Source organism: Kogia breviceps, chromosome 5 (genome assembly GCF_026419965.1).
Source record: "Kogia breviceps isolate mKogBre1 chromosome 5, mKogBre1 haplotype 1, whole genome shotgun sequence".
NCBI lineage: Eukaryota > Metazoa > Chordata > Mammalia > Artiodactyla > Physeteridae > Kogia > Kogia breviceps.
Genome location: NC_081314.1, coordinates 68,524,866 through 68,541,404, shown reverse-complemented (window position 1 = coordinate 68,541,404; position 16,539 = coordinate 68,524,866). Strand labels below are relative to the sequence as shown.

The window sequence follows — 16,539 nt, the reverse complement described above, 5'->3', positions numbered from 1 at the left end:
GATGTAGTCAGGAATAGAGGGCACCACGTCTGTGACATTATGTCCACTAAAGAGTCTGCTTTGACAACCACTAGGAGCCACTTTCACATGGAGCTTCCTCCATGCACCATGAGGAAGAAGCCCAAGCCTGTTTCTGTCCAACTCATTGAATGGATGCTGAAATCTCATTTTCCCTCTATGAATATTAAAAGAGGGATCTACCTTAGTGACATCAGCCCAAGAGCATTGTCATCTAGGAGTGGTTCATCAAAGAGCACCTGGCTCAGGTTCTTTTTCCTACTCAACATTCACCTCCTAATCCCACTCATGGCTACATTGCTTCAGTGATGGTTAATTGTGAGCTTGGCTATTAACACACATGGGACTGAATTTTTTTAAAAAACAACAACAAAAGCAAGTTCCTTTTTGTAGAGGGTCCATGAAGTGCCTGTCGGGTCATTGTAACTAGAGTTATGGTCACATGTGGCATAACATCCGTATTGGTTATATGTCCCAGGATTATACTTTTATTTCTTTCTCAAGGTTTCCACACCCATGGATACATGGTTAACCCATTCTCATACCACTAGTTTTCAAAATGTTAATGTTGCATTGAAAAAGGCAGTAGTCATTTGCTGTTGACTTTTGCACACATATGTAAGCAGGAGACATATACCAACAACTGAACCTTAACAGTTCTTGTCCATCTGCTACTTAGGTAGGCCCTCTGTACATGATATTACTTTGTTGCTTTTATTGAATTCAAAAAGTTCTGCTTTGTAATAAATTTGTAAACCCTAAACAATAACCTTGTAGAAGAGGGTTAATTTTTTCACATGCTGCCAAAAACATGTGAAAAAATGGTTGCACTTCATGTATAGTTTTTAAGATGCAGTAGTGGGATTTATCAAACTGATAAGTCTTTTAAAATCATAATACTTTGTACTTCTGAGGATTCAAGGAAACAAAGGCTCTCCTAACTGCTATGGGATAGTACGTGTTGAAACCTTTCCAGAAGGACACTGAGCAATAATGGCTTAAGATGTTAGAATTCTGCCCACTCTCTGACCCAGCAAGTCCATTAGGAATTTGTCCTGTTTGCAAAGTAGTAGTTGCAGAGATGCCCATGGCAACACTGCATGCAGTAGTAAAAGATTAGAAACATATATATATAAAACAATAGAGAATCAGTTGCAAAAATGATGGCAAATCTATAGAATGTTAAACAGCCAGTAAGAACTAAATTGCAGGATATTTAATCACTTGGAAAACTGTTTAGAGTATTTACTATTTTTAAAGGTTATAAAGTAGTATGTATGGTATTAATCCATTTGTATACATAATAACATTTATATTTAAGAAGGATATAGGATGGGCTAAGATGTTTTTCTTATTTGTGCTTATCTACTTCTGAATTTTCAGTAATAACTGTATTACAATTAAAATTTTTTTAAAGGGACAATTTTATGTCAGTATTTACAAAGAGTTTTTGATGATGGGGATACAGCCTTGAGTGGTGACAAAAAGCAGACTGGCACATTGTATGTCAAGTCTGACCAGGCCTACACATTGTAATTACTTGTTTAATTTGTTAACCACAAGCTCTGAGGGAGCAGAGATGGCATGTGTCTTGCTCACCGCTGCATCCTCAGTGCCGAGGACAGCTCTCACGTAGGCAACTAGTAAAGGAGAGTGAATGAACTGGTCCATTGACCCTGGGGGGTCTTCTCCAACACTGTTCTCTAACAAAGCTCACTTGCCCCTGCTGCATTTCAGAGCCATCGAGAAGCTAAGCGGGCATCAGTTTGAGAACTACTCCTTCAAGATTTCCTACATCCCGGATGAAGAGGTGAGCTCCCCTTCGCCCCCTCAGCGAGCCCAGCGTGGGGACCACTCTTCCCGGGAGCAAGGCCATGCCCCTGGGGGCTCTTCTCAGGCCAGACAGATTGATTTCCCGCTGCGGATCCTGGTCCCCACCCAGTTTGTTGGTGCCATCATCGGAAAGGAGGGCTTGACCATAAAGAACATCACTAAGCAGACCCAGTCCCGGTACGTGCCTCCGGGGCTTCCTTTGCTTCCTTCTGAGGGGTCCCCTGAGTGCTGGTGGGTCCCGGCCATTCCCAGGTTGCTATTGCTTGCATCAGCAGCGGGGGGCTGTGCTCTATGGGACTATGGCTTCTTTAAACGGAACTACTAACAGACTAACACAAAGCCCAGGGGCTTTAATGAGCTTTCATGCCAATGACCTAAAGGTCATACCCCAAAGCACTAATAGTTCATAAACAAGGTACTAATGACTTCACAGTCAAGAATCATTCTCATAAGCTATCTGATACCTGTGAATACATCTACATGTTTTTAAAACAACAGAGGTATGGGGCTGAACTTTACGGGACCCTAGAACCCGCGTATCTTAGCTCTTGCCTCCTCTCCTGCATCAGAGCCCTGGGTGGTAGTCATTCTTTGAGACCACCTAGGGAGTCTCACAAATAGCTACATAAAGGAAATGGGTGAGTCACTGTTACATTGAGCAATAATAAAGTACATTAGTCTTATGTTTAGTTTTCTGTTTAAGGAGATTGAATTGGTAGTAGGAGTTGTAGTGGATAAAGTGACTTGTGAGGTTGTTGAGTTTTGTGTGTTCATAAGACCACAGCATGATGTAATGAACAAAGCACAGGTCTTGAAACCAAAGACCCTTGTTCAAGTTTTACCACTTAATAGCTATAGGACCTTAGAAAAAATGTTAAGGTCTCTGAGCACCAACTGCTTCTTCTGTAAGCCAGGAGTATTGTGAGAATTAGGACAGTCAGATTGAATGAAATAATTACTGTGAAAGCACTTAAATTACAAAGCACCAAATTAATTACAAATATTTGTTATTTACATGCCTAGTGCATTTTATTCAAGATATTGAGTGTCTTATAACCTGAAAGAGAAAACACTGTTTTCTGCAAAGTGACTGAGTTTCTTCCAAATAATGGACACTTACATGAGCCCCAGAGTTTAAAACCATAGGAGTGAAATGATGAGATAGTACAGGGAGCAAGTACTGTGTGATGTTTCCTTTATTTTAAAATCAGTCCCCTTTTTTCCCCTCTACGTTTTCTTCACTGAGAAAGTGATTTTTATTTGTATGTCTTTTTGTTCCAAAGATTATTTAAAGTGGCTTTAAAAATGCAGCAAGGTTAGGGACTTCCCTGGTGGTCCAGTGGTTAAGACTCCACGCTTCCATTGCAGGGGGCGCTGGTTTCAATCCCTGGTAGGGGAACTGAGATCCCGCATGCCGCACAGTGTGTCCAAAAAATAAAATAAAAATGTAACTTTAAAAAAATCATTTAAAAAAATGCAGCAAGTTTAAATACAAGTGAGTTAGTTCTCAAAGTGTGTGCCCATTTTTTTAGAAATAGGCCAGAGACTTGGATTTGGGCTTTCTGACAGCCAAAGTAAAAAAGGATACAATCAATTATGTGCTTTTGAAAGTTAAAAACAAATAGAGCCACAGCTACCCAAAGAAGTCTGATAAAGTCATCAAGCTTTCAAGCCATTAGTTTTTAAGATCCTGGAAGAAAGCAGGCTGCCGGTGGGAAGGAAACCAAAAAATTAGGCAGAGAAAGGGCATGCCTCTGTTTTCTGTCCATACTCAGATACATAAAGCTTGCTTGAATTTGGTGTTTAGAGTTGGATTAACATATGGTTTTTAAAAGCTGCCATCAGTTCAGAGCTCGGCACTGTGCCAGCTCACTTTACTCTTCGCTTCTAAGATCATTGGAAAGACTACACAAAATACTTCATTTACCAAACTGGCTTCATTACCACGTTGCCTTGGTGCCTTTGCCCAGTGGCACTCCTGTAAGAAATATTCCCTTCTCAGTGGAGCTGCCGAGAATTTGGGTTTGGCACAAGACCCCCTGAACTGCTTGCCGCCTTCTTGGAGAATGGCATTGGTTGCAAACGTGCTCATGACACTTCCTGGTCTGTCTGTGTCCTTGCTGTACATTGGCCGATGCGACGCATTCTTGGGACTAGGATCCAGTCCCAGATGACGCTGTGCTATGGCTCCTGATTCTTTTCCTGCAGGATAGACATCCATAGAAAGGAGAACTCCGGGGCTGCAGAGAAGCCTGTCACCATCCATGCCACCCCAGAGGGAACCTCTGAAGCATGCCGCATGATTCTCGAAATCATGCAGAAAGAGGCTGATGAGACCAAACTGTAAGTTTGCATGCAATGCACAGACCACTCAGCAGAAAAAAAGATTAGGTTCTCATTCATTTAACCCAGGAAAGTTTTAAAAAGTTGTATATCTGGGCTTCCCTGGTGGCGCAGTGGTTGAGAGTCTGCCTGCCGATGCAGGGGACATGGGTTCGTGCCCTGGTCTGGGAAGATCCCACATGCTGCGGAGCAGCTGGGCCCGTGAGCCATGGCCGCTGAGCCTGTGCGTCCGGAGCCTGTGCTCCGCAATGGGAGAGGCCACAACAGTGAGAGGCCCGCGTATCACAAAAAAAAAAAAAAAAAGTTGTAAATCTATTTCTCAGTAAAGAGAACAGGGGAAAGATTATTTTTCAGAAATTTGTTCCTAAAGAGAATACGGTGGGAAATAGATCTTTTATGTTTATAACATGGCTGTTTCTCTCCTTGTATGTTTCTCTTGGTGATCCTAATGTTTCCATCACTCACTGGAAATAATTATTGGTAGGAACATATAGACCCGTGCTGTCCAGGGCCATGCAGTGATGGAAATGTTCTGTATCTGCACTGTTCAATACGATAGCCACTAGCCACGTGTTCCTGTTGAGTGGTTGAAATGTGACTAGTGCAATGGAGGAACTGAGTATTTTATTCTAATCCATTCAGACTTAAATAATCGCATGTATGGCTAATGGCTATCATATTGGACTGGGCAGATATAGAAAGTACATTGTCGTCAAAACCATCATTTACTATGCTGGAAAAGGGTTTTGTCACCATGCTCCTAAGCCACTTGCACTCTTAAAATTGGATTATGTTTCCTTAAATAGTAAAAACTGGTGTCTGAGTGGCTACTTCATTCTTTTTTGTTTTTCTCTCTCCCCCGTCCATTTCTTTTACAAAATATTTCTTAGGATTCCTGAGTGATGTACCAGTTTGAATGACAAATACAGTTCTTAGTAACTTGTATAATTTAGTGATACAAATTTAATTTGTATTGTAAACAAATTAATGGTAACGGAATAGGTAATGTAATAAAAAAGGCTCTCTATGTTTGTTTGGCGAAATCCGCTTACAGGCATGTGTGGCAGTTTTATAAAGAAGCAGTGAGGGATGAATTGAATATAAAACTAATTTAGCAACAATGTCAAATAATAGCGTTCCAAAACCAAGAAGATGAAAGTAGTTCCTAAAAGAAAAACATTGCAAATCTATTCTTAGATTTCATAAGGGACTCTAACCTTTCACCTAACTAATTATTTACTATCTGGGGCTTTTGAAAAACCCCCAGATGCTGTGGCTTAATTTGAAGAAGCCCCTCCCTCATCTAAGTTATTGAGAATTTTATAAATGTTACCCTCCTTGGTCCTTTGACCTAGGTGTAAGCATCTTACAATATTCTAAAGAACCAAAAAGACTGATGTATAAATTGGATTCTTAAAGTATTCGTGTAGAGCCAAGATAGAATTTGACTGTCTTTGAAATACTCTTTTTTTGAGTGCGGCACCTTGCTGAGCACTGTGCTGGGTTGAGGCTACAGCCCTGAACAAGATCCAGTTCCTTTTTTTATCCAGTGGGAGAGACATCTGCTAAACAAATAATTACACCAGTAAGTAATTAAGCACAGCTATGAGAGGTGCTACAGTGGAAAACAACTGCAGGTAACTGGAGGCCCTAATCAAGGTTTTAGGGGGACAAGAAGAGATTTGAGGATTTCAGAGAAGGCCTCCCTGTGTTAGTGACATTTAAGCTGAGCCCTGAGGAAGATGAGGAGGTGGAGGATGGAGAATAAGGATTCTAAACTTTCTTTCTATTCACTTACCAAATATTTATTGAGTACATGCTATCTGCCAGGCACTGTTCTATGTGCCAGTGGACAAAGCTGACAAAAAACCCCTGCCCTCTGTAAGTCACATTCTAGTGGAGCTTCTTCAAACATCCATGTATTTTGAGGCAGTAGTAATACATCTGTTCGAGGCTTTTGGTCTCAAGTAACAGAAAACATAACAAGTGGCTTAAGCAATAAGAAACAATTATGATGTCACATAATTAGAAGTCCTTATTATGTGAGAGTGACTGAAAGGTCAGGTGAATCATAGACTAAAAGGCCCATGACTTTTCTTTCTGCTTTACCTTCTTCAGGGTGTCTGATACTCCCCTGATGATGACAAGATGACTGAAGTGATTTCAGACCTTGGATCCCCAGAGAAAACTATTTAAAAGTTGAAAGAGAAGGCATCCTCTCCTTGTTCCCCCCCACTTTTTTTGAACTTTTTTATTGTAAAAAAAACAAAAAACACCTATCATAAAATTTATCATCTTAACCATTTTTAAGGGTACAGTTCAGTAGTGTTACGTGTATTCACATTATTGTGAAACAGATCTCCAGAACTTTTTCATCTTACAAAACTGAAACTCTGTGCCTGTTAAACAACAACTCCCCTTTTCCCTCTCCCTCCAGCCTCTGGTAGCTACCATTCTACTTTCTGGTTCTGTGAATTTGACTATTTTAGAGAACTCAGATAAGTGAAATCATACAGTATTTGTCTTTTTGTGACTGGCTTATTTCACTTAACATAATGACCTCAAAATGTATCCATGTTGTAGGATTTCCTTCTTTTTTAAGGCTGAATAATATTCCATCGTGTGTGTATACCACATTTTGTTTATTCATTTATCCATTGATGGAGATTTGGGTTGCTTCTACGTCTTGGCTATATGAATAGTGCTGTTTTGCATATGGGTGTGCAAATATCTCTTTGAGACCATGCTTTCAGTTCTTTTGGATATATACCAAGAAGTGAGATTGCTGGATCATACAGTAGTTCTATTTCCAATTTTTTGAGGAACATGTTTTCCATAGCAGTTGCACCATTTTACAGTCCCACCAGCCTTTCACAAGAGTTCAGATTTCTCCACATCCTCATCAGATATATGATTTGCAGATACTTACTTCCATTTCATAGTTTGTCTTTTCATTTTGTTGAGTGTGTTCTTTGATGCACAAAAGTTTTTAGGTTTGGTGTAGTCCCATTTGTTAATTTTGCTTTTGTCAACTGTGCTTTGGTGTCATATCCAAGAAACAGTAGCCAAGTTCACCATCGTGAAGTTTTGCTCCTTTATTTTCTTCTAGGAAAATTGTACTTTCAGGTTTTACATTTAGGTCTTTAATCTCTTTTGAGTTAATTTTGTATATGAAATAAGGGTCCAGCTGCATTCTTTTGCAAGTTTTCCTAAGACCATTTTCGAAGACACTGTCCTTTTCGCATGATGTAGCCCTGGCACCTTTGTCGAAGATCATTTGACCATATATGCAAGGATTTATTTCCGGGATCTCTGTTCTTTCCTGTTGGTTTATTTTTCTGTCTTGACACCAGTACCACACTGTTTTGATTACCATAGCTATGCAATATGTTTTGAAATCAGGAAATGTGAGTTCTTTTTCAAACTTGTTTTGATTATTCAGTGTCCCTTGAGATTCCATATGAATTTTTAAAAATAAATTTATTTATTTTGTTTATTTATTTTTGGCTGCGTTGGGTCTTCGTTGCCACATGTGGGCTTTCTCTAGTTGCGGTGAGTAGGGGCTACTCTTTGTCGCGGTGCGTGGGCTTCTCATTGCAGTGGCTTCTCTTGTTGCAGAGCACAGGCTCTAGGCACGCGGGCTTCAGTAGTTGCAGCTTATGGGCTCAGTAGTTGTGGCTCACCGGCTCCCGCACCACCAGGGAAGCCCCTCCATATGAATTTTATAATCAATTTTTTCTGTTTCTGCTAAAGTTGCCATTGGGATTTTGATAGGGATTACATCAAATCTGTAGATTGTTTTGGGTGGTGTGGACATCTAAACAACTTTAGGTCTTCCAGTCCATGCATCTGGGATGTCTTTCCATTGATTTCTGTCTTTAATTTCTTTCAGCATTGTTTTATAGTTTTCAGTGTATAAATCTTTTACTTCTTTAATTAGGCTTATTCCTCAATACTTTATTCTTTATGATGCTATTATAAATGGAATTATTTTCTTAATTTCCTTTTCATATTGTTTTTCATTGTTAGTATATAGAAACACAACTGTTCTTTGTGTGTTGATTTTATATCCTACAGTGTTGCTGAATTAGTTTATTAGTTCTAACAGTTTTTTTGTGGAATCTTTGTTTTCTACATATAAGATCATATCATCTGTGAACAGAGATAATTTTACCTCTTCCTCTCCAACTTAGATGTCTTTTATTTTTTTTCCTTAGCTAATTGCTCTGGATAGGACTTCTAATAGTATGTTACATAAAATACTGAGGGCATCTTTGTTTTGTTCCTGATCTTAGAGGAAAACCTTTCAGTTTTTCACCATTAAATATGACGTTCACTGTGGGCTTTTCACAAGTGGCCTTTATTATGTTGAGGTAGTTTCCTTCTGTTCCTAAATTGTTGGGTGTTATTAATCATGAAAAGTTGTTAAATTATATCAAATGCTTTTCCTGTATCAATTGAGATGATCATGTGGGTTTTGTCCTTCATTCAGTTAATGTGGTATCTTTTATTGATTAATTTTCATATGTTGCATCCTCTGGCTTTTTATTTCAGCTTTAAAGGACTCCCTTTAGCATTTCTTGTAGAGCTGATCTGATAGTAACGAACTCCTTCAGCTTTTGTTTATCTGGAAAAGTCTTAATTTCCCCATCATTTTCAAAGACAGTTTGCTAGATACAGTATTCTTGGTTGATAGTTTTTTCTTTCAGTGCTTTGAATATGTCATCGCATTCACTTCTGGCCTGCAAAATTTCTGCTGAGAAATCCATCCATAATCTTCTGGAGATTTCCTCATATGTTACTAATCACTTTTCTCTTGCTGCTTTCAAGATTTTCTCTTTGACTTTAGACCCTTGGGTTATAATGTATCTCAATGGAATTCTCTTTTGGTTTATCCCAGTTGGATGTTCTTGGAGCTTCTTGAATCTGTATGTCCATTTCTTTTCTCAGATTTAGAAAGTTTTCTGCCTGTTTTCTTTGAATAAGCTCTCTGCACCATCTCTCTTTTCTCCTTCTGGGATTCCAGTGACATGTATTTTGATCCACTTGATAATGTTCCATAAGTCCCTTAGCCTTTCTCCACTTTTTTTTTTTTTTTTTTTTTTTTTTTTTGGCTGCGTTGGGTCTTCCTTGCAGCGTGCAGGCTTTCTCTAGTTGTGGTGGGGGGGGCTATTCTTCATTGCGGTGCATGGGCTCTAGGCCTGCGGGCTTCAGTAGTTGTGGCACAAGGGATCTAGGGCACACGGGCTTCAGTAGTTGTGCTCACGGGCTCTAGAGCGCAGGCTCAGTAGTTGTGGTGCACAGGCTTAGTTGCTCCGCAGCATGTGGGATCTTCTGGACCAGGGATCAAACCTGTGTCCCCTGCATTGGCAGGCGGATTCTTAACCACTGTGCCACCAGGGAAGTCCCTTTCTTCACTTTTTAAAAATTCTCTTTTCTTTTTTCTTCTCTCATTTGATGATTTCACATGACTTATCTTCAAGTTTGCTGATTCTGTCTTCTGCCTGATCATGTGTGCTGTTGAACCCTTTTAATGAATATTTCAGTTCAGTTATTGTATTTTTCAGTTCTGTTATTTCTGTTAGGTTGTTTTTTTAACAGTTTCTTTTTCTTTGTTGATATTCTTACTTCGTTCATGCATCATCTTCCTGATTTCATTTAGTTGTCTGTGTTCTCTTTTAGGTTATTGAGTATCTTTATGATCATTATTTTAAAGTCTTTGTCAGGTAGCTCATAGATCTGCATTTCTTTAGGGTCAGTTTCTAGAGTTTTATATTGATCCTTTGATTAGGCCATGTTTCCATTTCTTTATATGCTTTATAATTTTTTGCTGTGATTTGGGCATTTGAAAAAAAACACCTCTCACAGTCTTTGCATACTGGCTTTGTTCAGGAGAAGATCATCACTAATCAGTCTGGCTGGAGGTTCTAGGACCTCTCAAACCATTTCTGATCTCTTTCACCCTCTGGCTTCTGACTATGGAACTGCAGCTCTAACAGTTCACCTCTGTTTTGAGCAGCTTCCAGACTCTGGCACCAGGCTTGTCAACTCTAAGTCAGGCGAGACAGAAAGCAATCACTCGGGAAGCCCCCAGGCAAGCCAGAACGTGGGAATCATGGTCCAGTCTTTTGTTTCTGTCCCAGGGGAGGATCCCTGGTATGGAGGATTTCCTCCCAGTTTCCCCTTGCTATACTGTGTAGGGGAAGGAGCATGAAAGGAATGCCAAATGCCACAAAATTTCCTACCCCTTTTATTGAATCCGTTTTTGGTTTTATAAAAGCCTGGGTGCTATAGCTTCTCACCTGATCTCTAGAGTTCTCAGAGAGATAGTCTAGCCTATCTTTTGTTGTCAACTTGGCGTCTCTGTGGGAATAGGAGGGCCTGTAGCTTCCTAGTCTACCATCTGACTGATGCCATTATCCATTGTGCCTTTTTTAAGAGCAAGGAAAACCTTCCTGAAATCACCCAACAGACTTATTCTCATACCTAGTTGGCCAGATCTCTCTCATGGACCCATTTCCAACCAGTCGCAACAAGGGAGTATAATTACCATGATTTGGCTTGTGTTAATCAGAATTCACACACCAGAGTTAGTGAAGGGACCCAGCATCTCATAAAGCCCATGGCCACTTGGTACCTGAACAAAAATGGCTTATATTTGTAAGAAAAAAGGAGGGTAATAGCTCTTGGGAGGCAACCGTTGTGTTCACCTTAAATGTTAAAATGTTGCTTGTGTCTTTTAGAGCTGAAGAGATTCCTCTGAAGATCTTGGCCCACAATGGCTTGGTTGGAAGATTGATTGGAAAAGAAGGCAGAAATTTGAAGAAAATTGAACATGAGACAGGGACCAAGATAACAATCTCATCGTAAGCCACTTGTTCAGATTAATTGTGCCCAATAATGGAGAATTTGAGCATTTTGATATATCCAACTCATTCATCTGCTTTTCCTTAAAGTGGGAATGTAATCATAAGTGATATGATTATGTTCAACACCATCAAAAGAAATACATAAATAGTTACCAGTCAAACATTTTCTACTATGGATTTGATCTAAGTCACACAAAGATTTGAGATAAGATGGCAGATATTCTGTGCCACAGCGTGTGGTGTCTTCTCCCTGTCTCCTCCACCAAGACTTGTTTGTGATCCTTCTGGGATTTTATTTTTCCTTTTGAAAAAAGGAAATTTCTCTCTTTTTCCTGGTGGCCAGCTTGCAGGATTTGAGCATATACAACCCTGAAAGAACCATCACTGTGAAGGGCACAGTTGAGGCCTGTGCCAATGCTGAAATAGAGATTATGAAGAAGCTGCGTGAGGCCTTTGAAAATGATATGCTGGCTGTTAATGTAAGTGCCTACTGCTTTCTTCTCCACTGGTTTTCACATGTATTTTCAGGCAGGACCCAAGCCTCTCTAAGAATAATTGCCATTCAGAAAGTGAAGAAGCACTTTAGAATAGGTATGCAGAGTTATTCATGTCTTCTTGGGGCAAGGGCATTAGAATAATCAGGAAACAAACTAGTAAATTTTGGTAAGTGCACTGGACAAAATAATATGAAGTCAATAAAATCACAACTTGGAAGATTTTTAAATGAGGAATTGCTTATGATGTTTTGTTAATTAAGAAAAGAATATATAAAAGTATATATAACTAGGGTTATAATTATGTAAAATAATATGGGTGAAAATGCCTGGAAGGCTGTATATAAAAATCAAAATAGCTGGTATGTTAGAAGAGTGGGATTTTTTTTCCTGCTTTCCAATTTTAAAAATAACTTCTGATTTTCATCTCTCACTGATCTATTCTTTTTTTTTTAATTAATTAATTTTTAAATTTTATTTATTTTTGGCTGCATTGGGTCTTCGTTGCTACGTGCGGGCTTTCTCTAGTTGTGACGAGCGGGGGCTACTCTTCGTTGTGGTGCGTGGGCTTCTCATTGTGGTGGCTTCTCTTGTTGTGGAGCATGGGCTCTAGGCGCACAGGCTTCAGTAGTTGCGGCACATGGGCTCAGTAGTTGCGGCACTCAGGCCCTAGGGCGCGCGGGCTTCCGTAGTTGCGGCACGCGGGCTCAGTAGTTGTGGCTCACAGGCTCTAGAGCTCAGGCTCATTAGTTGTGGCACACGGGCTTAGTTGCTCCGTGGCATGTGGGATCTTCCCGGACCAGGGATCAAACCCATGTCCCCTGCATTGGCAGGTGGATTCTTAACCACTGAGCCACCAAGGAAGTCCCTGATGTATTGCCCAGTAAATGTCGTCATCCACCTCAGCTCTAATACTTCTGGCAGACTGATTTGGATTTGTCCTTCCTGTTATTACTACTAGTTCCAACTTTTTAATGGGGAGACACCATTCTAAAGTTCATTCAGAAATCTTAAAAATATTTGTCCATCAATCAAAGCATAAACTCAGCTCAGAGGAGTAAATTTTTTCATTTTTTATGATAATGATTTTTTTTTACATATACAGAACAGGAAAGGATACTATGATAAGCTCTCATATGCCCATAATCCAGCTTCAACAGTTATCAACTCATGGCCTGTTTTGTTTCATCTGAACCTTTATCCATATCCCCACCCGCTTTGGATGACTTTGAAGAAAGTCCCAGACTTTGTATGTAACATTTCACCGAAGAATAAATGTTGACGAAGGACTAGGTAGGTTAAACGCAGCCCCCGTTTCCTCACTGCAGCACTTCCCACAGGACCATCTTACTCAGGTCAGCACTCCCTCTCCCACCTCACCCCATATCCCACCTTAGTAGCCCATATCACATCATAATTATGAGGCACAACGAGGAGAAGACTTCAGTGTGAACTTCTCCCCCGTTTGTGTGTATTTGTCTGTGAAAGTATCATCCACTGATCTCATTTTCTTCTTTGGGGATCTTGATATCTTTATGAGAAGCAGCTCTTCCCATGAACACCTGGAAAAATGCTACAAAGGGTCTGGGTGCTCCAGACATCTTCCCCTGAGCATATATATCACTTAGGTTCATTCATGTCTGTGCTAAAGTCATGCATTGATAGGTGAATAACAAAGCTACTAGATCTTATACATGAATGGGATCAAGGTTAAGGATCCTAGCTCTCCTAGTCCAGACATTCTAAAAGAAGGCAACTTACTGGGTGACCCTAGAGCCACAGATAAGAGAAAATGTGAGAGATATGCTTAGCGTTCGGGGGGCAACGGTGGGACAGGTTGGATACAGGCCAGGGTGGGCGCTGCATCATCCCTCAGCCTCTGAAGGGGCAGCCTGTGTGAGCATCCCCGTGTTTAAATGTGAAATAAGTGAGATGATCATGAAGCCGGCAACTAAATGGTAAAGAAGCCAAGGTTGTGAACCATTCTGAATATGGATAATGGAGTTTATGTAAGTGGTATCTTAGTGAAGGGTCTGATCTTTCCCTGGATAGAGTTAGGAAGAACTATTAATCTAATACGTTTTAAACATATTCATTCAGCAAATATTTATTGAGTACTTACTATGTACCAGGCACTGAGCTCACAGCACTAAATAGGACAGTCTCTGTCTATAAGGAAATTGTGGTCTAAAAAGGGGAGAGGCGGCTACACAGGCCATTCAGATACCATGTGATGCGTGCTGTTGTAAGGAAACGTGGGCATGTTAGGAGAGCACAGAAAGGGCAGTTGGGCTGAGGCCTTTGGGGTGAGAGAAGGCTTCCTCGAAGAGGGGACACCTAAGCTCAGGTGAAACCCACATGACGAGTAGGATGTAGCCAGGTGAGGGAGAGAAGCACATTTCTTGCAAGGTAGACAGTGTGTGGGGGTCCAGAGGAGAGAGAGGAACAGGACTGGGCAGAGTACAGGTAAAGGGTTAGCAGGAGAGATGCTGGTGAGGTGGGCTGGGTCCCCAGGAAGAGCCCTGCTTGCTGTGTTAAGATGTGTAGACACTGTCAAGGCAGCAGAGAACCTTTGAAGGAATGCCACAGTCAGGTTGAGGTTTGGAGAGCTCACCCCTGCAACAGGGTGAGGAAGAGGTCCACAGGGCCTGGGCGGAGCTGATTAGGAGACCCTGGTGCCATCCAGACAAAAGATGGAGGTTGACCCAGGCAAGCTGGACCTCTCAGGTCTCCTCCCCTCAACTTTTTCTCCATTTTTATTCCCAGCAACAAGCCAATCTGATCCCGGGGTTGAACCTCAGCGCACTTGGCATCTTTTCAACAGGACTGTCCATGCTGCCTCCGCCAGCAGGGCCCCGAGGAGCTCCCCCCGCTCCCCCCTACCACCCTTTCACTGTAAGTAGCTCAGCTTTCAGGGGTTTGCTCATGCCCCTCCAGGCAGCAGCATTTCTCTGCCATGTTGAATCAGAGCCAAGGCCTTCATTTGGAGGCTGTGCTCATCAGGGATTGTAGAATGAATTCAGCAGTTCTTAGGACTTCTTCCTAATGGACAGATTAATGTTGCTAAACCATCTTCTAAGTATGTGCTCTTAAACATATAGTATATGTCATATGTGGGAAAGAAAGAGACTACTAGCAAATTCATTAGCTAGAAGCCTATTCATTGTAAAAAAGGATTTGTTAGCTCAAATAAGAACCTTCATGAGTGTTGTTCACCTACTAAAATATTAGGGTACCTGGATGATTCATGTATAAAATTCCCACCTGTGTCTATGACTCAAATTCATTATATTCTATTAATAGGCAGTTTTTAAAAGAAAATAACACACAGTGTTTAGATTTCTAAACACTTAGCACAATGCCTGGCATTTAGTAGATTCTCAGTAAGTATTTATTGTTTGAATCATAACTAATAGTGGCAGAAGAAATGTGAACTTTATGTGTTTTCTGCTTGTTCCCATTCTCAAGCATCATTCAGGATCAACAAATTACCAGATTAGGGGCTCAGGATACTTGACAGCTTTTTTTTTTTTTTTTATTCCTAATTCTTCTCCACACATACTACTTAATTTTTAAGCAAACTAATTTTCTCCCAATGTCTATACTGTTTAAATGGGAAGAATCAGGTTGGAGAACATTAGCTTAACCACTTCTTTCTTTTGAGAGGTGGTCTCTGGTGTAGTAGGCGTCGCAGTGTCCAAATTCGTAGTAACTCTTTGGGTCTCTGTAGAGAGGTAGGATGAACTCACTGTGCTGTTTTGTCAACAAAATACATACCTGAACTTGCACCCACGTCCTTAGTCACAAAAACATACACATTCTGTCATCTTGTTTATATACAGCTCTTCTGAGTCATTTTTAAATCTCCAAACCATTTCTTTAGAGTTATATACATTTTCCCTTAAAGGATAGGGCCCAATATTGAGCCGTGTGTATGTGTGTGTGTGTGTGTGTTTGTGTGTGTTAGAGGGAGCTGGGAATATGGCAGGAGGGAAATGGCAGCTGTTATAGTCATGTAGCTGCTCTAAGGAGGGAGAACAGCTATGAGAGGTGCATGTCCCCATATCTTTGCTGAGATTTGAGAATGACTTAGCCCAGTACAATGAACTGGCATTTAGACACATCTCATTTTTTGGGAGAAAGACTGTACATACTGCTCCACAGAAGATTACTTCAAAAGTCTCTCAACCTAAGTAATGTAAATGGTGAGAGAAAAAAGATATAATACAATAGACGACTTCTAAAATTGATAATCTAAAAGAGAGGTCAGCAAACGACAGCCTGAGGCAGCCCACCACTTATTTTTGTAAATAAATACATCTGTGAATGTTTATTTATGTGCTGTCTGTTTGCTTTCCTCCTGTGATAGCAGAGTTGAGTAGATGCAGTAGAGACCCTGAGGTATGCAAAGCCTAAAATATTTATTTGGCTCTTTACAGAAAATTTTGCAGACCCTCTGAACTAAAACAAAAAGAGAACTTTTCATATGATAGCAGAATATTTTCTAAACTTGAAAATAGGTTTTGCCATTTTGAAAGCTTCCTTCACATCTGAGATTTTTTACTAAAATAGTAGAATAATTTTACTAAAATGGTAATGATTTTACTAAAATAGTTTCTGTTCTTTATAAAATAGATTTTAAATAAAATTTCTTCTTTAAGCTAAAAGCCATGTAGTTCTGATCTTGAGCCCATAGGTCAAGATTAGATTCTAATCCAAAGCACACAGTTGCCCCAAATCTGCAACAATACAGCTCCTGCAGACCTCTCTCTCTGACAGCTGCAGGACACAGGGCAGGCATGGAGGAGGTGGCCATCGCCACCCACCTGTGCAGAATCTAGAGCCTGTACTGCAGGATTGAGGGCTTCCCTAGTGGGCCCAGGCCTCCTGAGAAGGACAGGGTAGGATGGGGTGGTGGGGATACTTCAAATACTATTGCTTTCTTGTCACAGAGGCATTCAGATTTCAAGGAACTAAGTTAT

General features: G+C 40.5%; 1 protein-coding gene across 7 annotated transcripts in view; it reads left to right on the top strand.

Annotated features, from left to right (window-relative positions):
- IGF2BP2 (insulin like growth factor 2 mRNA binding protein 2) overlaps window positions 1-16,539 on the top strand; it is a 170,942-nt gene that overhangs the window by 130,332 nt on the left and 24,071 nt on the right. For 6 of the 7 annotated variants that reach the window (XM_059063727.2, XM_067034168.1, XM_067034171.1 and 3 more), the window contains 5 exons: window positions 1,756-2,028; window positions 4,060-4,194; window positions 10,938-11,060; window positions 11,407-11,542; window positions 14,324-14,452. In XM_059063727.2, the coding sequence (XP_058919710.1) occupies window positions 1,756-2,028; window positions 4,060-4,194; window positions 10,938-11,060; window positions 11,407-11,542; window positions 14,324-14,452 (796 nt within the window). The remainder of the gene's footprint in view (window positions 1-1,755; window positions 2,029-4,059; window positions 4,195-10,937; window positions 11,061-11,406; window positions 11,543-14,323; window positions 14,453-16,539) is intronic. The other variant, XM_059063728.2, reaches the window with a different exon arrangement.